Genomic DNA, 25,022 nt, shown 5'->3' with positions numbered 1-25,022 from the left:
CAATGAACTGTGCCACTAGGCTATTGAGAGGTTTGTGGCCATGACATTTGGTAATAACCCTGCTCTAAAGTTTGCAAGAAATTATGTGCTTTTTCTAACACATTTACAAGGAATTTACGACCTTTAGTTTCTCAGTACAAGTTCAGGTTGCTCCTGGTTGTAAAAAGGGAGCGTGACACTGATACAAGCATCTTCTACAAGCATACTATCCATGACCAGATGCAGGTTACGGCTGAACCTGGATGCGTTACGTAATTTCTACATATATGAGGGATTTGTTGCTGGTGTAGTGCTCGTTATGCTATATAAAACCTCCATCGTAAACACGTAACCTTTGAATCTACCAAAGAGCTTTGACCTCTTGACATTATCCAAACCGCTGAATAATTAATTAGAGAAAAAATAAGTCTTTTTTGTGGTGACGAACAAAATAAGTCCAGCAAGTGTTTAACAAAAACTTTAAATACTGGTGTGCTACTGTAAAACTATTTATGAATGTGCTATATTTTGGTGCTTTTAAGCTAAGTCCATATCGGAATGGAAAAGGATGATGTGCGAATCAGAGCAACCTTGAACAACTCAGAGAGAGAGAGAGAGAGAGAGAGAGAGAGAGAGAGAGAGAGAGAGAGAGAGAGAGAGAGAGAGAGAGAGAGAGAGAGAGAGAGAGAGAGAGAGAGAGAGAGGCAAACAACAGATGCGTGGTCTATTCTGAGCATATAGGAGATATTTGTACGTAAAATATAATGCATGTATACATATTCTTAAGTATCATAATATGTAAGGAAAATCATATCGACATAGGTCCAGGTTTTTAACATATATTCAACGTTCACGTAAGTGAATGCTTAGTCCGTAAGACGAGATCCTGTCAATTTAACTGGTGCCTCTGCCTACTTGTAGGTTGCCGCTGCCAAGGTCAACACGAGTGTTACCACACCCCACCTCTGGCTGCTGCCCCAGATCACATGTCCATCATATACCCATGTCTTGTTGCTTGTACATGTATGATGTATGCTAAATTCAAGGTGCGGCTTGACTTATATACAAAAAGAGTGTATGAAAAAAAAATGCAAAAATTTCACGTCGCAGACGTTGATTCTTACCTTACCTTACCTTTTAGCCTCAGGAACTTTTCCTAACGGGATTTGTAGCGCTTAAGTCGGGACCACAAGACGCGTGGGGATGTTATACGTCCATCTCTGTTGGGTGAATGGAGGAAAGTGGAGGAATATGTGTTCAGTGTCTTCCGTGTGGAAGCTGCAGCTATGGTACGAGGAATCGTGTTATATGCTGCTCGTGTGTAATTTTGGAGAGAATAGACGGTGTCCTGAGCGGAGACGAAAAAATAAGCGTAGGGAGTGTAGTATGAGATGAGCGTATGTCTGGTGACGAAGAGTTTTAGATTCGGGTGGGATGTGGGAGTCATAATAAGAGTGAAAAAGTCCTGTCAGTTTTGAGTGTGCTAGCGGAAGAGGTATCTGCGAGTACTGGTTGCTGAACTGTGTGGCTGGGGTGAGGTATTTGTTTCGGCATGGGGGTGATGGCTAGCTATGAAGTTGGTTTGAGTAAGAAGGGTCAAGGGTTTCTGTGAAGAATTGGGTGCTATGCATGTTAAGGTGGAATTACACTGGAAGCCGCTCATCCCATGTTACTTCATTTGGTGGCGTTGTGTATCCGATTCATAAATTTGTTGGAACTGAAAAATCTAATCCGTGCGAATTACAGAAATTCCTTTCTACCCTACAAGACGATGAACGTTCTGTAAACCTTTTTTTTTTTCCTCTCTCTACTGAGAGCGTCTCTGCTTCTACACCAAGGAAGGGACATCAGCGTCGTCTACAAAGTCCGGTGAGTTAGGTCGGTCTGGTGGAAGGTGGCGGGTGCGAGTGGTGGCTAGGCCGTGGGCTGGCGGGACCTCACCCGCTGAATTGTTCACGATCTTGGTGTAGTCCACCGTGGAGCTGCTCTCCCCGACCTCCAGATAGTTACCTTGCCTGGAAAGATGGAAAACGTTGTTCTGGAATTCTTTGATATCAAACAGCGCTGGTATAAGAGAGCTAACTAGAGGAAAAGCGAGATAAAGCTGAGAGATAAAAATCATAATCTATTAGATTATCATATAAAAACATATGACATGGAGAGTATGGATCACAATTTGATTATTTGATAATTAGCGACGGTTTCAGAGTGATAGGTCATGCAAGGGTATCCAGAGAAATCTGCATAACCAGTCGTTATTCTTACGTGTGAAGAGGGAATAGTGTACGATATTTGTCAACAACTTTCTGCTTACTCTCCGGGACAGTTTTACACTGAATACTGTACATCATTCTAGTTGTAATATGGTCATATATTTCATATGCACTATATACAGATTAAGCTGTCTTTGTTGCCTATTACGAAGACATAAGTGCTCTAATTTTGATGTTAGTTAACAGTTGGTGACAAAAAGGACCTATATAATAACTGATATTTTATCATAGGACGATTGCACCACAGGCAGGAGCGACCCCACCAATAGCCTAGCCCAGTTGAGGCAGGCTCAGAGTGTGGTAAATGAACCTACACCACTCACTCCCTTGCCCTTTGGGTACAAGAGCGCAGGGTACATTGCTACACGCTCCTCTGGCACCACAACCTTTATTCTGCTGATTGAGAGGGAGACAAAGCTTGTCTGTATTACGCTTTTCACTTATCTCTGAAGAAGCCATGAATGTAACCCACACGAGATGAATAAAGTCACACTGGATCGCACCGCTGTTTACTTCTCAATATTCATTATCACGATTTGATACTCATGTTAGTGGGACTGCAACACATTACGGATCTATACACACCAAGTTAATTTTCCAAAAGGAGGAACAGAGGGGGGCCAGGTGAGGATATTCCACAAAGGCCCAGTCCTCTGTTCTTAACGCTACCTCGCTAACGCGGGAAATGGCGAATAGTTTAAAAGATATATATATATATATATATATATATATATATATATATATATATATATATATATATGTGTGTGTGTGTGTGTGTGTGTGTGTGTTGCAATCTATTTGCCCGGTTACAAGTCTCAGGCAGAGCAGCCGCTCAAACCTAACCTCAACTTAGCTGTCCATCATCCAGTTTGAGGATGAGGTAAACTGTGATGTGTTTAACAAATGTCGAGACATGCTATGTCTACAAGGCAGACGGGGCACAACGAAAGTAAAGCTCTCTCTTTCCCTAACACAAATATGAATTACCTACACACAAGACTATAATCTTCAAAGGAATAACAAAACCAGCGTTAAAGTCAACATTATTTCTTAATATTTCACAAGTCATATTTCGAGCACCAATGCTAAAATGCAATATGAACGGTTATGTAAATATATCTTAATTCTTCCTTGTATTGAGAATATTACTCACCTTAAGATAAAAGACAAGCAAGGTGGGCAATATATACCTACACATAAACCAGTCTGTTTTCATTCAATAATAATAGTTATTCATTACTCTAAAAATTAACCTATCATAGAAAGTTGGTTGAAAAAGCTAAAAGTAATAATACCGCCGAACACTGTCAGCGGTTAAATTAATCTAGTGCGGAAAAAATTATTCACATATGACATGAAAATCTTCAATAAAAGTAAATATGAAAATGTATATGCAGGAAAAAAATTTGCAGGAATAAAAAAAAAATAATGCTGCAGTATTTAATGCATTACCTCCTCAAAAAGAGTGGCGTGGTGGTCAAAATCGCTGGCTAAAAATCACAGGATTCAGCTTCGAGTGTCAGGTCTGGTTACCAACACTTACCTCTCGCATTCAGTGTGGGCTGGTGATGGAGTGGTGGTGGTGTGAGGGAGGTAGGTACTCTGTGCCGAATTGGAGGACGTTGCAGGTGTTATCTTCTGCGGCGGGCAGGTACTTACTGGTCGCCACGGATCCGCCAGCTGACCAGGTGGGAAAACAAACATTACTAAGGATCCAGCCAGCGAAATCCCGTCACTTACCATTCCATAAAGTTAACTGGATAACGTTTTGACTGCGAAGATAGCTCTGCTGCTCTCTTATATATCATATTATAATCATTACTCGCTTTATTCTTCAAGAACAATGGCAACAGAATTAGAGTCAACTCATATGTATTTCGAGACTAAGTGCGCAGGTATGTAATTAGTGCAGTGTTTTATGTGTTTATTCTGTAAATCAAGGACCTTTACGCAATACTAGCATTCTGAAGCCAGTGTTGCAACGCTCTCCAGGATTACAGTCCTACTTATCATTACATACATCTCAACCCCCAACCCCTCTCCCATTGATCGTCGTCTCCCGCGTTAGCGAGGTAGCGCCAGGAACAGACGAAGAAAGGCCGCATCTGCCAACATCAATCCTCATGCTGTCATATGTAATGCACAGAAACCCTACTTCTCTATGCACAACCAGGCCACACAGACCTTTTCTTAGTCATACCAGACAGCACGTCGACCCCAATATACATTACATGAAGACTATATGCCCCTTGGGATAGGGAAGAACGATTACTGCCAACGTGTCTCCTGCATGACGAAGGTGACAGGTGGGGGGGGGGGGGACTGGAAATCTTCCCCTACTGTATTACTTCCAAAAGAAGTTACACAGGAAAGAGCCAAATGAGTATCTTTTTCTTCTAAGGCTCATTCTTGAACAGCGCGCATGTGGAGGGTGAACTCCTTAACCAGTCACATTGCGCGGTTAAACCCAGGAAAGGTTAGACCAATGAACACGAGTTCGAGTCTTACCTTGGGCATGGTGACTAGAAGATGCCCTGTGACCTGGGACCTGAGGGCTGTAGCTTGACCTGGCCTGACCTCCTCCAGCAGCACCAGCTGGAGCACCTTGCCCCGCACTGTCACACGCACGTACCATGGCTGCACGTCACAATCCACCAGAGTCGCGTCCAGATACCTGCACACACATGACACACTCTTCCTCACTCTGACTTAGTTTAAAGCAATTGAACATGAAATCTGAAAATCAAATATGTTTGACAACTATGAAGTGCAACACATACAGAAAAACATATGTCCTACCTCGTGATATAAATACTAGTAAAACTAACCGTTACGTTACAGGTATTGCGACACAACAAAGACGCGCAGTAATTACTTCTTAAAAATATGCATACAATAATTTGTAAACTACAGCCTAGTCAAGAATGACTGCTTTATCTTTCATACCTTTCATTAATTTTCGGATGAACGGGTCTAATGGGTTAAGAAATTCATAAGTTAGAATAAAGCATAATAACGATTAAGGCTCATTCACATTTTGTAACGTCACATCAACCGAGAATCCACAAATGACCTGAAAACATATTAAGGGATAGCTATTGAGGTCATGAATCTTCTTTTCCAGGTGATGGAAAGAAGAATCAGTTATGCTTATGGAGAATCGTAGCAGCTAAGAGTATCGGTTCGTACTGACTGATGGCTATGGCGATCCAGTAGATAAGTTCTGACTTTTCAATATGAATCAGGTCTACAGCCACTTTTGGTCATGCAACGATTTATTTTTGCTCGTTCATTATAGCCCTACTACGTGAGCTTCTTGCGTTTGATAACCTACTGAGGCTTGGACCCAGTGACACGTAATTTGCTGCTGCATCCGTAGTTTCTGTGGTGCAGCCAATCACACGGGCACTAACCGTTATGATACCCCCCTTCTTTCCTTGAACTGTAATTCTCTTCCTCTTCTATCTATTCTTTTTCATATATATGGCCTTTCCACCTATAGAACTAAGTCCACAAATACATGACTTCTAATTAATCCTTTCATTCATATTCTCGTAAGTTATACTTTATCATTTGAAATGGCAACGATTCTGTGATGATATTGCCCGTGTCATATCGGTTACTATAAAAAAAAAAAATATGCTCACAATATTTATGTAACCTACATATAGACATTCCCTTGCCTTTTAAGTGCGTCTACAGTTAAAGCCATAAGACCACGTTTACGCCTATGATTTTGTGAAACGAAGTAAAATAATTACAAAGGACTTTACTGATACCTTACCTGGATTTCAAAACGAAAATATAACAGCAGAATTTCAGATTGTGTCGGATTGTTGTTCTACTTCTTTCGTTTTAAAAGCATGTCTCTGTTGCGGGGTGAATAAAACAAGCCATGGTCGGGTACCCACCAGCTCATGCCACTGTTGGCAAAAGAACATCAGAGGTGAAACGCACCATCGTATAGTTTTATTCTATATTGTTTGTTACTATATTTAGCTATGTGGCTGGCATGTTGTGCTTAATATCTTGCACTGCAAATCATTAAGCAATTTGGACATTCCTTGTGAATTTCGCTGCAATGTTTTCTATCACGTTAAATCTCATCTTGACATGTGAATGGAGTATCTTAATTCTCTCATATTATCAACACCAACACTTATTACAGTCACTTCTTTGCACCATCTGGTAAATTCTGCTGAACTTCGTGGGGAAATATCCGCTTTACTAATCTGCAAAGAGCATTAAAAGGCAACAGTCGGAAAGTGGTCCTCACTTGTAAGTGTGAACTTCCAGTTTGAAGCAATTATTGTCTTCATCTTCCGTCAGCTGGAACTCGAGTTTGGCGGCGTTGGCGTTGAGCGGCCGGCCGTCGCTGGTGAAGAGCCGCACCGCTCGGCTCTGCTCCACACAAACACACACACAAAGGCATTAGCACACCTTGATCACTGGCAAAACATATTCTTACAATAAGCCACGAATCAAGTACTGTCATATCATGATGAAAGTTGCGTTTTACATGTAAAGGAATGGGTCTTATGAGAAGTGATAGCAAGTACACAAAGAGTCAATGATAAGTTGGTGAACAAGAATTTATATTTTGCAAGGAACAATCTACTGCACTGATATATAACACATACATTATTGTGGTGATGGTGTGTATCAACATGTACAAAACCGAGGAGGTAAATAATATGGCAAAGGTAGATCGATCTGGCGGCCGTCAGGGTAATTTTGTACTGTTCCATCCGTTAAGAAGCGACTTCCCCAGGGTACACCCTCGTCAAGAATTCATTCCAACTACGGCCACTAAGAGGGCCAACTGGGGTATATTCCCCCTGCACTAACCTTGCTTTTACCTTAAAGCAACCCTTCATCATCCTACTTACGTTGAGAATTTCAAAAGCTGACGAACATAATAATAGTTAGGCAACCGAGCAAAATGGGATGTGATGATCAATAATTGTGAAATCTTTAGTCAATTCTGATTAAGCTTTCTTGCCCATATTTATGGAGATAACTCATATACAGAGACGAGGGGAACACCAATGGCCAACGCAACGCTCCGAGGGTTCACTCCAAAAATAGAAATGGCAGGTTGCCGGTAACTTTAATTCAGAATCCTTTAAAAATGATCTATCATTAGTTTTTGCTATGACTTTCTCTCATCATGAGCAAATTGTGTCTTCAAAAAGAATTACATTGGATGAATAAAGTACATTATAATAACTTATCACGAACAAAATTACACCTGAGAGAAAATAGAAAAAAATCAAGAGAGGATAATAAATTCACACATCAGTATCATAGTGAAAGGTTTGAAGTTAATCAGTGTCGAGATGTAATCTAAAACACTTCAAATAACATCTACCCTCATGAATCCTTGTTCAGACAAACATGGAGGATATCATTAAAATTTCTCATCGCAAGTAGAATGACTGTTCATTGTTCAGCCGTTCACAGTGGATGAAATACAGAATTCCTCATGTCTGTAAATATAACAAGATAACAGGATGAAGATAGACAAGAGGATGATAGTCACCTTCTTGGTGTGTTGGGACGAACTCTGGTGCTCCTGGCGACGGCGGGCAATGTGGCGGTGTATGGCAATGCGTGCCTCGGGCGTCGGTTCGCTCGGCCCTTTCCACCACCTGCGTCACGGCAAACGATAATCAACGCTTGGTCAATATGTTGCCTTTTAAAAGAAAACCTTTTCCCTTCTGAAAATCGTAATTCATAGCGTTATGATTATTGAGATGCCACGAAGACAATGGAGAACTACTCTAGTTACTGTTATTTTTCTGACAGATCCCATTAGGCCTAAACAAGACAAAGATAATACCAATTCCTGACTTACTCTTCATCGTCTTTTTCGTCTTCACTCTCCTCCTTTCTCTCACTTTCTTCGTACTTTGCTTTTTCCTTTGCTCGCTTCTCTGTAAAAGATGACTATTGTATCAACCAGCAACAGGAAATTGCACCAACAAACCACTAAAATAGAGCAAAAAAGAGTACGACAGAGAAGAGACAATGCACATCAGGTGGAATATGGCCACTTCTCTCATAAACCAACCCTTACAGACACGCTCGGAGCCACACCCCCTCCACCGCCAGGTTTCCCAGACACTTCCTAAGCCATATTTTCTCCTCGAGTCATATACTTTCCACTGCCAGGTTCCACAGGCGCGCACAGAACCACGCCCTTTTTCCACTCTAAATGTTTTCGCAATATAACCTACACCAGCGATACAGATGACCACACCAATGTTACACCAATTATTCCATGCTTAAAGTGCACTGGCACTGAAGGTATTGTAAACAAAACATCTGCATTTTGTCGCTTTTGCTCTGAAGCACTCCTAAGGGACATATACGCAGCTGAGCGCGTGTATAATCTCAGAATTATGGTGGACACCTGAGGAAATTGATCAAGACTTCTCGACTGATGGTAATGACTTGACGACCAGATAACCAGCTACCCAACCAACTAAGGCGACTCATCAAAGCCAGGCCAGCCACATTCATCCTCTTTCCAATTTCCTCGACACACATTACGGTCCTTGCGACAACATCCCGCCATCCACAAACACACACACACACACACACACACCCCTCCACTTGAAAGGCAAGCTCCCTCATTTTATGCATTCATGCTGTACTTCAAAATGGAATAGTTAATGAGACTTTAGCCCTCACCCAGAGCCTGCTGTTGGTCGATCCTCACGGTTGAGTCTGATTGAGTGAGCTCCTGCAATGCCCTGAGCCTCTCTGACCTGGAGATGAGCGTACCGTCTAGCTCCTGCACGGAGGGCAAGTTACACACGAGCCAGCCCCGGTACCCTCGATAACTAGTGCACGGGTTGCCAGTCAAGTACCTGCGGATGTAGTCAGATTTAACACCTTCGTCAGGTACATGTAAAGTCCCTCGGGTACCTGTCGATTTGGTCACTCATTCTACCTTGTGGCTTGTATCCCTACGTTCTGAAACAACGCTATAATATGCTAACTGGCTACTCTTCACACATCCTCACTTAAGTTTTTTGTATTCTGATATACGCAATGTGTTTGATGACATATCTTGTGCGTCAGGCCTAATATATTTCAGTACGTTAAGACATATAATCTAGATACTAGCTTGTTCGTCACAATGACTTATAATGGACCTATAACACTCCTATAAGCTGGCTCAGATGAATGGTATGTCGTGAAATATACTCTCGTATACCAGCTCTGTTAATTCTATCTGCTCCATTAATTACTTAGATGATATTGTGACTGGAAACGTACGGTAGTAAACTAGTTAAGGTAATGTGACTTGATTAGATTATTTTCATCTTAGTATATTGAGATCTACTGACTTGACCTAACAAATCTTACAAAGCAAGAGGTACCCAGGACTCAATAATATATAGATATATATGAAGGTGAAATCGCACTTTAGTAGTTCATGCAATTGCATTTCACACTAATTTTTCTAAACATGTGGAACATGTTTCGTGGAGACAATCCACCTCATCAGGTGCTAGAACTTAACAAAGTAATTTAAATCCCAAGATCATACTTGGTTCCCGCCGTACAACACCAATCTTCTAGGCTAAGCACTGTCTCATTTGTTTGGTAGCAACTCTTGTAAGGAAGAGTGATTAAGGGGGGGTCAGGTGGTGGGGGTTGACCTGGGTAGCAGGGCGTGTCATAAACAGCTTTTCTTGTGTTTTCGTGTTTGTCAATTCTCTCATAATTGTCTGGTTAATGCTGGGATGGGCTTAAAAATTGCCTGGGGACAAATTAAAGGTCTTAGTATTGGCAATTAAGACATTATTCAACGACGATGCGATTTCACCTTCATACCACCATCACGGACAAGTGTGATCATTATATCTACCAGTCCTCGCTAACCCTGTTTTCCAGAACTTGTAATCACACTAGAGGCTCACAGTTCCCTGAGGTCGGGCAGGTCCTGGAGGCTGAGGAGTGAGGTGAGGTCGTAGATGAAGTTGGCGGTGAGGTCGAGTTTGTGTAGTGCATGGCAACGGTCGAGTCCCTCCACACACTCAAGGTTGTTCAATGCCAAGTTCAAGTACTCCAGATCCCGCAGCCGACCCACGTTCTCTGCACAACACAGGTCACACCAGGTCAGCAGCATACTTCACGGTGGATTAGGTCACTTCAGGTCAGAGAGGTTCAAAATGAGAATATCGTTTTGATTAGATAACCCCAGAACCCACTTTTTATGAGGCTCCTACAGCTACAATGAGATCAGGAGTAGAAAATGTGGGACTTTCTTTGGAGAGAGAAGGTTCACAGAAGAGACATTTGTACTCCTTTCCGTCCGCTGACGATGATAGAGCCCCACCGATGGTAAATTTCTCCTCGCGGTGTAACCAAATGCATGCAGAACCCAGTAAAACCTTATGAGGGATTTAACATAAGCCGATATCATCTCCAAGCCATCATAGTTTAAGATAATCATATCAGTCACATCAACTCTGTTCATTCACATTAAGTGAACTTTATAATCTATACCATAATCTATATCAAAGTGATTAACACAATGAGTTAAAAAACTAAAGTTTGAGTTATCCAAAATAACAATATTTCTTTAAGTTAGAATGGGTTAAGTTCATTTTGGACAAGAGACAAATACAGATCAGCGTGGCTTAAAGCGCCTACAGGCTTTGAGACAATAAGGTTGGAAAATGTAAGGTTGATCCACCATCTTATCTATCTATATATCTCTCTGTATATGTCTTCTGCACTTGGAAATCCCGTTACAATAGGGCAAGGTAACGTGTGCAATTAAGTACAAACAGCTAGAGGTAAGCTAACCAATGGCGTTAGAGTAACCGTCTGTCATGATACACTGATGATTACTGTAATGATACTGATAACACTGAAGCTATAGATAACTGGCATACTATCACAGAGCTACAGCCAATGGGTTTACTGCAACCTGAAGCAACAGCTAACTAGTATAGTTAACCTTAGAGCTACAGATAACCAGTATCGAGTTAACCTGGTACTGTAGATAACTAGTATCGAGTTAACCTAGTGCTATAGATAACTAATATCGAGTTAACTGTAGATAACTAGGATCGAGTTAACCTACAGCTATAGATAACTAGTATCGAGTTAACCTGGTACTGTAGATAACTAGTATAGAGTTAACCTAGAGTTAACCTACAGTACCAGTATCGAGTTAACCTGGTACTGTAGACAACCAGTATCGAGTTAACCTGGTACTGTAGATAACTAGTATCGGGTTAACCTGGTGCTATAGATAACTAGTATCAAACAGCTATAGATAACTAGTATCAAGTTAACCTAGATGACTAGTATGGAGGTAAGAGGGAACTATAGACAACTGGTATCGAGATAACGTTGAGGTTAACCATACCACACAAGCAAGGGAAGGTGATGATTAACTCTTCACATAACCTACCAATCTTGGCAATGAGGTTACCCTGCAGGTAAAGTATGCGCAGGCGCGGACACCAGCGGTGCAGGTGTTCAATCTTCTCGATGTCTTGCTGGTGGAGGGAGAGTTCCTCCAGCGTGGACAGCTCGCCATCATTGTGCTCTGCACGCTTTCGGACGAGTTCTAGCGTGACTGCCGGGATAAGCATTCTAAATACAACACACACATAAAGGCAAACACTAAAACCACACACACACACACACACACAATGATAGAAAGGACTCCTGGGGCAAGTAGTATATATATATATATATATATATATATATATATATATATATATATATATATATATATATATATATATATATATATATATATATCTTTTCTTTCTTTTAAACTATTCGCCATTTCCCGCGTTAGCGAGGTAGCATTAAGAACAGAGGAATGGGCCTTTGAGGGAATACCCTCACCTGGCCCAATTCTCTGTTCCTTCTTTTGAAAAAAAAAAAAAAAAAAAAAAAAAAAAAAAAACGAGAGGGGAGGATTTCCAGCCCCCCGCTCCCTCCCCTTTTAGTTGCCTTCTACGACACGCAGGGAATACGTGGGAAGTATTCTTAATCCCCAATCCCCAGGGATATATATATATATATATATATATATATATATATATATATATGAAATTTTAAGAAGTGACGGTAAGCGCTGGTACTTTTAGCCAAAGCACACAGAGGTGCAGTGAATATCCCTGCGGTATGAAATGTAAGTGGGGAAACAACATGGATTCAGAGGATAAAGAGATCTTGCAAGACCAATCTGCAGAATTCTTATGACAGAGTTAGCAACACCCTGAACACCTATGGAAGGGTGGGAGGACTGTGTATTCTTGGTCTGAGGGGAAGGCCTTTGATACTGTCCCCTCACAGGGGACAACCAAGCTTGGGGGCTCAGAGAAGGGCTGCTCATGTGAAGTGACACGTACTTAAGTGGGAGCGAACAGAGAACAAATGTCAGGGGAGACTTAAAGCTAGACAAGGATAACAACGAAAGTACCTTAAGGTTTAGCACGGGGGTTATTACTGATTCATAAGGTGGGTTACTGCACTGGGGTCGATAAGCTGTTTGGTTGAGTTGCAAATATCTTATCGGCCGTGCGAGCGTTTTACGACTGCACTCGCAGCACTCCCGCTACTGACGTGAACACCTAATACTTGGGTAACAGGAGTGAGCACTTACGTAGACATTCTGAGATCTAAGTCAAATTCTAAGCTGCATCAGCATTTCTAAATGCCTATACTCTGACACAGTAGACAAAGACATAAGTAAATAGACAGACATAGTCAATAGAAACACACCAGATACGGTTGGAAGGCATACAAAGACAAGCAGTTGACAGACGCAGTCATATGGTGGCCAGATGCATCACTGTGGACAGATGTAAGAACACACACACCTACGAAGTAAGCAGACACAGTTTAAAGACACATAGAAACACATCTTCGAGAGAAACATGAAAACAAACACACAAACACATTATTTCTACGGTAGCATTCCAGATATTTCCTACATCTGTACACTGTTTATACATAATGAAGCAACTCCAAGTACATTATATCATTTGATTATCTACTGAATATCATTTTTTTCATACTGACCATCTATTTGCAAGATGACTATTCCTGTAGTGATTTCAAATCTGTCTCTTATCTCTTGCCAAAAGCTACATAACTTTGCATATTAGGATAATACAAGGGACAGAAACAGTTCGAGCAAAATTTATTAGAAAATTAATAATCTAAGGCACCTCTCATTCATTAGTTTAAAAAAAAAATGCCACAACGAAGCTAAGCTAGGGTATTATCATTATCACCATACTCAAGACTGATAATTACCAAAATGATGATTATTCCAACGATTACATTATTATTTTGTGGTAAAAAGCTTATGTAAGGTACTTACTTTTTGTCATTCCTTTTCTCTCAGCTAAAGTGACCTCTCACTCCTGTAAACAGATAAAAGAAAACAAATTAAGAAGTTTTCATGTAAAAGGTATAGGACGGCAGTTTCATTTGGTCCTGTTTCAAAAGAGAAAGCGTGTTAACTTAAACTGGGTACCTTAGTGAGGCAATGTGAAGGCAAATGTGCCAAATGTTGCATATTTATTTCGTTGTAGTAGTTTAAAAGCATCCCAAACTAAATATTCTGTACTTTACCTGGACAAACTTAACATCCCTGGCAGAGTTCTTTAATCAGCTGATTCGTCGTCTGTAGTTGTTTACGGAAGTTGTCATGGCAACGCAAGGTATGATAGCAAACTAAACGCACAATGTTTATTCTATAATTTTAGAGTAATATTATTTACTTCCTGGATCATAAAAGAATTTTTTTTAGGTACCAAAAATATTAGATTTTAAAGCAGAGTCAACATTTTTATATATTATTAAGTTGTTAGCGCATATTAAATACTAATAATGACAGGATCAGAAATATGGCAATAATCTATGGACGCAAGTGCAGCTGGGGAAAATTCAGAGGAGGTGATGTCTGGTAGATTCAAGCAAGATCCTCCCAGTTCGGCTAGCTCTGACAGGTCGGTCTTTTCACAGAGGCAAGAGCATGCCCTGGAGTATTTACTGAAAGAAATTTATCACCAATTTTGACGTAAATACTGGTTATATGACTAAAAGCTGTAAGGCTATCGTCGTTGACCTGTGTGGGAATGAAGTTATCGGTAGGTAACGTGAAAGCCTTGAAGAGCATCCTGATGTGTGTTCAGGAGATGGGGAGGCTGCGGGGCCCCGGCTCTCGGACACCGCATATTTTGGGGAAGTAAGATATCGATCTTCCTGGATGTGAAGTGATGAACTGTGGTGGTAACATCAGTTTTTTCGCCCAAAAGTTTGAGGAGTTTTATGTGCTGGATGAGGAATGTGGTCAGTAGTCATATGGTATTTTTATTAAAATACTTGGATCCACACATCACTCTAATCACTTATTTTCTGGTAAGATGAAAGAAAACTGAAAGAATATGGTATTGGTTTAATAACTGGATGTATAAGGGGTCCCTTTTCTCGATAATAGACTTTTCACATTAAATTGAAACTTGACTACATGTATATCAGTGTTTGGAGTATTTCCTGTGGGTAAGAGGTGTTTCTTAGGTATCAGAAATAGCCCTACATAAATCTGCATACCTGATGAATATAAAGAGTTAAAATCAAGTACTGTATGCAATGCAAGTCTGTATAAATTTTGAGGCTGGGTACAATGTGATTAAATTAAGATTTTATAAAACCTTACCTGCTTTACATAATATAATTACAGAATGGACATGGAGTGTGAAACCTGCTTTTGAAAAGCAAAGAACCTCTTTGCCTTCTCACTGATCAACGTTTTGACAGGAAACTTGAACAGGTATATTTCCGATAATGTTTCCAGTGGTTTCACACGAGATGAGGTTTTAGTGCTTGGATAAGAATTTTTATGAAAACCAGGATGTTCTGTAGCTGAAGAGAGTAATTATTTCAGGTATTGTTACCTTTGGTACTTAGACTATACAAAGTAAAGGTAAACTTGTATTTTTTGGAGGTATATTAAGTACATTATATCATGAAAATCATTTAACTATTTTATTTCAATTGAACATTTGGAGACGGAATTTACCTAACGTGTAAAAAGATATAAACAGATGTGAATAAAATATCCAAAAGCCTAATGCAGTGGGTAAGTACGTAGTTCAAAGGCACCACTTAAATAACTTTTAGAAATGGAAGAAAAGATTTCAGTATATTCTAACATATATAAGTGAATTAGAAAGGTACTGATGAGAAATGGCAAATAAGCAACCCTGTGTCAACTGGTTGTTGATAATAGGAAGGGCTAGGTAAATTGGGGAAAATGTGAAGAAAAACTAGACTGAAGCATAAGTAAGAATCAACAGAATTTATGAAAACTTCACCTAAACATCCTACAGCAATGAAATTTACCATATTTTTGATGTTTTATGGAATATTCATTGTTTTAATAGCACATTACATTTACTTGTTGGGGGGTTTGGATGCTGCGTGCCTTTGCTTCCACATAAATCTGTCCCAGCAAATGAAATTTCTTGTGAACATTCTTCATCAGGTGGTATGTGGAAGACAGTGACAATAGCTTTCGTATAGTTCACCTATAATGATGAAAATTAAGGTAAATCTCAGCCACAAGGTGAAGTTTTTAAAGGTTCTTTTGATTTTCTACATGTGTTTTCTTGCTGCTTATAAGTTGAATAACCCCATATTTACTAATTATTTTATGCTATAAATGTGAAATCTGAAAGGGGAGATTAATTTGAATGCAGAAATTTTTTAATATAACATGATAATAGATAAACTGGATAAATAATCAGTTTAATCTTACCACTCTATTTCTTCATGAATTTAGATGAAAATTATATCTGTACATTCCTCACATGAAGAAGTGATTTAGCTACAAGAATTACAGCTTCCTTGGTTTCATCATATGAGAATGAATAAGTGATAATGGGCTTTATGATTGTCAGAGTAAATGATGTGATTATTTAGCATATATCTATGTGAAACATCTGTAGAAATCAAAAGAACCTAACCTACCCTCCTGTAGCTACCAAGATTTAACTTTATTTTCACTGTTATACTGTAACTGAAATGTAAGACACTGGTTATTTAAAGCATTGCAGCAGCTACCAAAAGATGTAAATATTTTTGACAAAATACTGGGCAGTTGGTGGCTTTGTCACCCAGCGGTCTTTTCACAGAGTCCTCTGCAGCAGACCACATTATTATTTATGTATATCTACTCTAAATCTTGGCTGCTAGAGAATGTTATGATGAGTTTCTACAGGTTCTGATGATTTCTACAAATGTTTCATGCACACACTTTTGCTGATCTTCACAGCCAATCTCACTGTCAAGTTATTATATCCAAGGATAGAAAAAATTATGGAAATCACACAGTCTATATCACTTCTACTAAGTATAATGAATGTACTGATACCTGTTTTGTCCAACTTCAAAAAGAGAGTAGTTGTGCTATACTCATACTTTACCATAAGTCAATGATGGGCAGGGCTATGGAAAATTGGTGAAAATATGAGGTTGATTAATGTAAAAGCAGCTGAAATATTTATAAAGGTCAACCAGACCTATGAAAACCTCACCTAGTTTTTCTCTCTAACAACAGAGAATTGAAATCATGATTAAATCTATATGTAATGGTAGGGATTTGGGATTAGACGCAACGGAAATGTTTCACGTACAGAGATGGTGTGAGTATATGCTGGCTTCACTTCATAAATCAACTTACTGAACAAAGAGAAAAAGTGTGAAGCTTCTTAACTAAGATAGACACAAGTTGAGGATGTCTATGAGTGCTTTGTGAGGTTATATGTACTTTGTGTCCCACCCTTTGTAATAAGGAATAGAGTTAATGCCAATAGACAGCTAGAAATTTGCTCTTATCTTTTTATGGAGATTATTTCGTTTGCAAGTATGCTCATTATAATCCTTTACATTTACAGTGGAGGAGAGGATAGTTCAGTGCCCCAGATGGAGGACGAGGAGTCAAACACAGACATAGGAGACATGGAAAGCAGTCAGCCTACTACTCCACGGCCCCCATCTACTGGACCACAACAAACTCCCACACAAGGTGGAATAGTGAATTGACAAATACACATTTTCATTCAAATGATATAATCATTCATAGTCCTATTAAGATATATGGTAATTAAGTGCACATACTGAACTTTGGTGCAAAAAGGCAGCTGTCTTATTCAGTATCAAACAGTTCTTAGTCTGTGAAATGGTGAGATAAAGAAAACTGAATCCCTCAATTATAGGTTTCATTTATGTCTTCATTAACCACTGCACTTAAATTCTCCCAAGTGAAAGTCCAGCAACCTTGACCTCAGTTTTTTATTGTTTTTTGGACTGGTTGGACAATTTGAAACTTATGTGATATTGCAGTTTATTGTATATAGGCACAATAAAAAGGTATTGGTTTTGTTCTTCCTTTGCTCATTCTTTAATGAATAACTAACTTTTCATAATACGACTTCGTCTACCAAAGTTAGAGGACTTTTAAGCATGATTAAGCATGAACATTTTTGAAGACATTGTAAACAAATGAATAATCAACAAAATTTTTTTCACAGAAACAGAACCACATGCATATCAGTTTTACCCTCAATGTGAGCTGTATCCTTTAGGATTCACCTCCATCATAAAACATATGAGGCCAAGAGATGTTTGTTAATTCAGTGGAATTACCCTAGCTTGTCATGTTTACCATATGTTACATCTTATAGATTTGGGACATCAGGATGTTTGTTACGGAGGGCTTAGTTATACATAGTACTCCTCATGTCCATCAAGTGTTTCAGACACATGGACAATTGCCCTGAAATGGATTTACAACACAAAAATGATGGGTTTCCTATTTGATCGAGCAGGAAGCATAATACTGGAATGTCCTTTCCTTGCTTCTCCAAACATTTTAAAGAGAGTGGAAGGTCATTCATCTTAGATCATTCAAGATATGTTCAAAGAGTGCTTAAGAGCATGATGGGAAATGTTTATACAGCAATTCATTTTACCCAGCAAGGCCACAATTTAGGTCGTAATTTCTGGAGCAAGATCTTGAGATCTCATTTTGAATATTGTTTTCGGTTATAACCATGATGTGTCTTTACACAATCCTTAGGCTGGTTCCTCTATGTTTTGCTTGGAAGGTTGAGATTTGCTTGGTCGGGCAAATAGGACTGCTTTTATAGAGAAGAAATTTGAGTCTCCTGTTAGCTTTTTGCACGAGAGTGGTTCATGGATCTTGTTAAGTGGTGAGGGACACTCACCTTGTGACTTGCTGAGTTGGACATTAATCCAAGAGGGCTCTGACCAGAGAGTTTTCTCTTCCTCAACCTTAGTTGTTGGTATGAATCACAGTTTCTCCATGTCCCAAAGCTAGAGCAATGGGGAAGAACGTCTTGTGCATAAAATCTTCAGCAGGTACATAATTTTTGATGTAAAATTTTAGAGAAGGTACATAACTTAAGATGCAAAATCTTTCTTAGTGACTGAGGAGATTGCAAAGCTGGAGTTTAGGGTTGTTGAGGAAAAAATGCAATACAGATTTTTTCATTTGTACAAACACTAAGGTCATTGCTACATCCATCTGAAATGGGTGTGACAGCAATCTGTAGCTGTCCATGGAGAATCTGATGCTGTGCATCAAATAAAATCTTTGGTGATGAACTTCCTATATAGTACTGGCATTTGTAGCTAGAGAAGAGGAATTCCAAATTCATAATATCTCATCATGGTGAGAATGAGTGGAAATTAGGTTTGAATTCAGGTCAATGTGGGGAAGAACTTATATAATAAGTCATATTAGAAAAATATAAGGTTAGATCAAGATCATCACTGAGTTTTTAGATGATCTTAGGCCATGAAGGTTGGGGTCCTTTTAATGTATAAGGGAAGTTTAGAATAAATACTTGACAAGTTTTTGGCAATGATTCCTGCATGTAATTTTACTCATTAAATTGACTTCTCTCATATTGTACATTAGGTGCCTTGAGGTCTCCTCGAACCCGTCGACAGCGCACAGCATCTCAGTCACAACCATCTCGAAGTAGAGAGCCAATTCTTAGGGGCCGACGACGTACCATTTATACAGCTGGTAGACCACCCTGGTATGACTGTCAGGGACAGCTAGTTGAGCCGTTTGTTATTGGTGAGTTGTACTGTCGATACTTCACTTATGTTTCTGTATCTGTGTATCCGTCATCGCTATCCATTCCCAATTCCATGGAATGGATCAGGTACTTAAGAACATCCTCTGAAAATCACTCAAACAAATCCTTAATCCAAACTCATTGTGTTAAAAGTGAAACATGAAGTGCTTTTTTTTTTTAATTAATCATTTCTCTTAAGCAGCTCATAATGTTCATTGGTGCACTGAAAGAAGAAGGGTGCCTTTCTTCTTTACACTGATAGTCTTTTTTATTGCCACTTTCACAACAAGCTCACTCACAGGTCTTATCAAAATCTGTTGTAAGACTGTCACACTAAAGGTCTTTTGCGCTCGGCCTACCAGTTCATGTTAGTAAAATACTTGTTCAGCTCATCATAGATACTGTCCTTGTATATTCTTCTGTTGATGGTCTTCTGCTATTTTTCCTTAGATACTTCATCGCAAGCACTACATTATGCATAGTCCATTAGTCTTTTGCTTTCATTAACACAAAGGACAAAAGCACTCACCTGAGTTAACATGAATAAGGTTTGTATGTATGTAATAGCATTCAGGTTGTTAATCTTGTGGGACATTATGAATTAGGACCATGAAATTCATAATTTTTATGATAATGAAAATAATAATGATGTGATAATAATAATAATTTGTTATGATACAATAATAACTGAAACCTGGACACTAAATCCTGAGCTCTCCATAACCTGGATGTTCTGGTGTCAATGTTACAGTGGAGAAAAAGACAGTTTTAGGTTATGGGATTATTGCCTGTGAGAACACTGAGTGCTGACTGCCTGATATTTGTAGGGTGATTGGTCAGTGGCACTCTCATTAGCCCATTCAGCTCACACTCATCCCCGTCAAACTGGATGTTTCACTGAGTGTAAACGACATGAATCTTTTCCATATTTTTTAAAAAGTTTAGCAAACTTTCCTGTGATTTACAATATTAATGCAACTTAAAGGAACTGAATATTATAGAAATTATTTTTAGTGAAGACAAAAAGCCTCAGTCTTATGGAATGGGGATGAGTTCCTCAGGAGAGCAAGAAATCTTCAGCCCTAGGATGTATAATACTGTCTTTAATGCTTGTTTACTGGTATGTCATTAACATCTGTACGTGCATATTTTTTCAGGTCAAAATTAGATACAGTACAGAAGCACTGTATGCTTTAGCATGTCCTTCACTGTATTATGAATGCATACTGAGTGTTAGGTAGAGATAGTAGGTTGGAACATTAGGTAGAAATGGTCAATAGGAACATCAGGTAGAAGCCTCTAGAAACACTACACTAGAGTTGCCCCCTGCTAGTAGCCTGTTAAGGTTGAGGCACTACAGTCTAAGAAGCAGCACTGGATTCACCAGTTATAGAGACTCTTTTACCATGGCCACAACCTTGAGGGAGTTCCTGGAGGATATGGGCATTAGAGATATGGATAGATAGACAAATTGAATGTAAATACACACTACATGCTGTGCTGCTTACAGAAGGCAGCCCATCCATCACTAACATTTGGCCTGTATATGCCTGGAAGAGGATATGAAACTTGCTTATGAATATCATAGTGAAATATAACAACCATAGCTTGCCTACAAATAAAAGTCCAAGCTCATACTTTGTACACATGGACTGAATGAAGAAACAAGAGTGCAAAAAGTGTAAATACTGACAACACATATAGGCATTTAACAGCAACTTACAAAATGTCTAACATAACATTATATCAAAGGATACATATTTCAATACTGAATATGTACATAATATACAATATACAGTATTCACTAGTAAGTCAACAAAATCAACTTCAAAAACACAGAGAGCTATCAAGCAACCTAGCCTGAGGTCAGTCAGATGGGCACCTGTACATAAACATTGGGTTCATTGTTACTTACCAGATGGCAGTACACATGGAGGTGTGGCAGAGGGAAACATTTTTCTAAACCATGGGGTAAATTCGATCATTTTCATTAATAGGAATAAACATGAAATCAGATGCATGCAATTGACATAAAGGTTAAAAGTGAAAAAGAATATATTACACTAGTAGTGTTGTTAATAGTAATTCCTTGACTTTGACTATGCAGTTTTGTACGCTCTTGAGTAACTAATTCTGAACATATAAATGAACAAAACATTATTTCAAGCATTATCTTTGAGGTGTGTGTGGTGGCAGTGCCTCAGGGAAGACCACGGTAGCAAGGAAAATAATTGAAGAACTGGATGTACCTTGGGTTACCCTCCTTTCCCTTGACTCATTCTATAAGGTATGTGATGGGGTTTACATAGTCATGAATGTGATTTTTCTGAGTGCTCTACTTTGTGTAGTTTGCAGCTTGTTATATTTGATCTTGAAAGGTTGGACAACCAGGTATATGAGGCATAGCTGCAGATGACTGCAGACTATCCTTGGTCAACTTCATCTGTTCTGTTCTATTCATGGTGTGGCCACAGGCAGGCAAAAACTGTCCACACATATAGCAGAGCACTAGAGCCCTCCCACCCAATCCACTCTATAACTAACCACCAGCTCCCAAGTAGAAATAAAACATACCTCTGCTCACACTTCAGTTACCTCAACTTACAAATCCCTTTACCCTTAAGAAATATGACAATGACAAAACACATACACACTGAAATAACCAGACAAGCACTAAAGAATTGACCTTCCAAGTCATTTGTAAACTTCAGCCAAACAGACATACACCCATCAGAAATCCTACTACCTTGACAAACATGAGTCACACTATCCTGCTTACTTCTCATCACTGATCACTACAACATTACTAACACTGTTTCAACATATATCAAGACCATTCATGCCCATGATGCAATACCATTAAGAAGACACCAAGCACTCACTACTCAATTGCCCTGCACTCTCTGCAAGAAGACGCACACACATCGCAACACTATATAACCTATGGTCCCAACTGGTGGAGGTGGTCAGTTTCCTAAGTGCTGTAGGAGCCTCATAAGGATAGAAGGGACTTTTGGGGCAGAACAGTAAAGGTAAAAAAAAAAAAATAATATATATATATATATATATATATATATATATATATATATATATATTATCCCTTGGGATAGGGGAGAAAGAATACTTCCCACGTATTCCCTGCGTGTCGTAGAAGGCGACTAAAAGGGAAGGGAGCGGGGGGCTGGAAATCCTCCCCTCTTGTTTTTTTTTTTTTTTTTTTTTTTTTTTTGTTTTTCTCAAAGAAGGAACAGAGAAAGGGGCCAGATGAGGATATTCCCTCAAAGGCCCAGTCCTCTGTTCTTAACGCTACCTCGCTAACACGGGAAATGGCGAATAGTATGAAAGAAAAAGAAAAAGATATATATATAGATATATATATGGTTGAGAGAGCAGAAGAGGGTGTTTTGAAATGGTTTGGGCACATGGAGAGAATGAGTGAGGAAAGATTGACCAAGAGGATATGTGTGTCGGAGGTGGAGGGAACGGGGAGAAGTGCGAGACCAAATTGGAGGTGGAAAGATGGAGTGAAAAAGATTTTGTGTGATTGGGGCCTGAACATGCAGGAGGGTGAAAGGAGGGCAAGGAATAGAGTGAATTGGATCGATGTGGTGTACCGGGGTTGACGTGCTGTCAGTGCATTGAATCAGGGCATGTGAAGCGTCTGGGGTAAACCATGGAAAGCTGTGTAGGTGTGTATATTTGCATGTGTGGACGTATGTATATACATGTGTATGGGGATGGGTTGGGCCATTTCTTTCGTCTGTTTCCTTGCGCTACCTTGCAAACGCGGGAGACAGCGACAAAGCAAAAAAAAAAAAAAATATATATATATATATATATATATATATATATATATATATATATATATATATATTTTTTTTTTTTTTTTTTTTTTTTTTTTTATACTTTGTCGCCGTCTCCCGCGCTTGCGAGGTAGCGCAAGGAAACAGACGAAAGAAATGGCCCAACCCCCCCCCCCATACACATGTACATACACACGTCCACACACGCAAATATACATACCTACACAGCTTTCCATGGTTTACCCCAGACGCTTCACATGCCTTGCTTCAATCCACTGACAGCACGTCAACCCCTGTATACCACATGACTCCAATTCACTCTATTTCTTGCCCTCCTTTCACCCTCCTGCATGTTCAGGCCCCGATCACACAAAATCTTTTTCACTCCATCTTTCCACCTCCAATTTGGTCTCCCTCTTCTCCTCGTTCCCTCCACCTCCGACACATATATCCTCTTGGTCAATCTCTCCTCACTCATTCTCTCCATGTGCCCAAACCATTTCAAAACACCCTCTTCTGCTCTCTCAACCACGCTCTTTTTATTTCCACACATCTCTCTTACCCTTACGTTACTTACTCGATCAAACCACCTCACACCACACATTGTCCTCAAACATCTCATTTCCAGCACATCCATCCTCCTGCGCACATCTCTATCCATAGCCCACGCCTCGCAACCATACAACATTGTTGGAACCACTATTCCCTCAAACATACCCATTTTTGCTTTCCGAGATAATGTTCTCGACTTCCACACATTTTTCAAGGCTCCCAAAATTTTCGCCCCCTCCCCCACCCTATGATCCACTTCCGCTTCCATGGTTCCATCCGCTGACAGATCCACTCCCAGATATCTAAAACACTTCACTTCCTCCAGTTTTTCTCCATTCAAACTCACCTCCCAATTGACTTGACCCTCACCCCTACTGTACCTAATAACCTTGCTCTTATTCACATTTACTCTCAACTTTCTTCTTCCACACACTTTACCAAACTCAGTCACCAGCTTCTGCAGTTTCTCACATGAATCAGCCACCAGCGCTGTATCATCAGCGAACAACAACTGACTCACTTCCCAAGCTCTCTCATCCCCAACAGACTTCATACTTGCCCCTCTTTCCAGGACTCTTGCATTTACCTCCCTTACAACCCCATCCATAAACAAATTAAACAACCATGGAGACATCACACACCCCTGCCGCAAACCTACATTCACTGAGAACCAATCACTTTCCTCTCTTCCTACACGTACACATATATATATATATATATATATATATATACATATATATATATATATGTGAGGGGGGAGGGGGATGGTATTCCATGTGTGGCGAGGTGGTGATGGGAATGAATAAAGGCAGACAGTGTGAATTGTGTGCATGGGTATATATGTATGTGTCTGTGTGTGTATATATATGTGTACATTGAGATGAATATGTATGTATATTTGCGTGTGTGGACGTGTGTGTATATACATGTGTATGGGGGTGGGTTGGGCCATTTCTTTCGTCTGTTTCCTTGCGCTACCTCGCAAACGCGAGAGACAGCGACAAAGCAAAATAATAATAAAAAAAATCTGTGTGTGTGTGTGTGTGTGTGTGTGTGTGTGTGTGTCAGAGGTGGAGGGAACAAGGAGAAGTGGGAGACCAAATTGGAGGTGGAAAGATGGAGTGAAAAAGATTTTGAGTGATTGGGGCCTGAACATGCAGGAGGGTGAAAGGTGTGCAAGGAATAGAGTGAACTGGAACGATGTGGTATACTGGGGTCGACATGCTGTCAATGGATTGAACCAGGGCGTG

At 39.7% G+C, this 25,022-nt stretch overlaps 2 protein-coding genes across 12 annotated transcripts in view; one reads left to right on the top strand and one right to left on the bottom strand.

Moving 5' to 3' along the window:
* Positions 1-802: 802 nt before the first annotated feature.
* On the bottom strand, positions 803-13,669 carry LOC139754223 (dynein axonemal assembly factor 11-like). Its single transcript, XM_071671515.1, has 10 exons — positions 13,624-13,669; positions 11,692-11,859; positions 10,187-10,361; positions 8,949-9,127; positions 8,110-8,188; positions 7,795-7,903; positions 6,529-6,653; positions 4,761-4,926; positions 3,796-3,932; positions 803-1,994 (listed from the first exon to the last, which is right to left on the bottom strand). The coding sequence occupies exons 1-10, from the start codon at positions 13,631-13,633 to the stop codon at positions 1,808-1,810; spliced, it is 1,335 nt and encodes a 444-aa protein (XP_071527616.1). The 5' UTR covers positions 13,634-13,669; the 3' UTR covers positions 803-1,807.
* l(2)k01209 (lethal (2) k01209) overlaps positions 10,261-25,022 on the top strand; it is a 30,805-nt gene continuing 16,043 nt past the window's right edge. For 2 of the 11 annotated variants that reach the window (XM_071671506.1, XM_071671505.1), the window contains exons 1-4: positions 14,166-14,254; positions 17,204-17,334; positions 19,252-19,416; positions 21,598-21,704. In XM_071671506.1, coding sequence (XP_071527607.1) covers positions 14,166-14,254; positions 17,204-17,334; positions 19,252-19,416; positions 21,598-21,704 — 492 coding nt within the window. Of the gene's footprint in view, positions 10,385-14,154; positions 14,255-14,281; positions 14,396-14,428; positions 14,494-14,646; positions 14,667-14,988; positions 15,079-17,203; positions 17,335-19,251; positions 19,417-21,597; positions 21,705-25,022 lie in introns of those variants that run through there. The other 9 variants (XM_071671504.1, XM_071671503.1, XM_071671514.1 and 6 more) reach the window with 8 other exon arrangements.

Source organism: Panulirus ornatus, chromosome 16, assembly GCF_036320965.1.
Source record: "Panulirus ornatus isolate Po-2019 chromosome 16, ASM3632096v1, whole genome shotgun sequence".
Taxonomy (NCBI): domain Eukaryota; kingdom Metazoa; phylum Arthropoda; class Malacostraca; order Decapoda; family Palinuridae; genus Panulirus; species Panulirus ornatus.
This window is presented reverse-complemented; position numbering and strand designations above follow the sequence as displayed.

Bases quoted from the DNA above. Each gene is read 5' to 3' on its own strand.
- LOC139754223 (XM_071671515.1), bottom strand. The intron at 6,654-7,794 runs GTGACTATCATC...TGTGTGGAGCAG, and splicing joins CGTCCCAACACACCAAGAAG to AGCCGAGCGGTGCGGCTCTT. The intron at 4,927-6,528 runs GTGAGGACCACT...ATGTGTGTGCAG, and splicing joins CTGGAAGTTCACACTTACAA to GTATCTGGACGCGACTCTGG.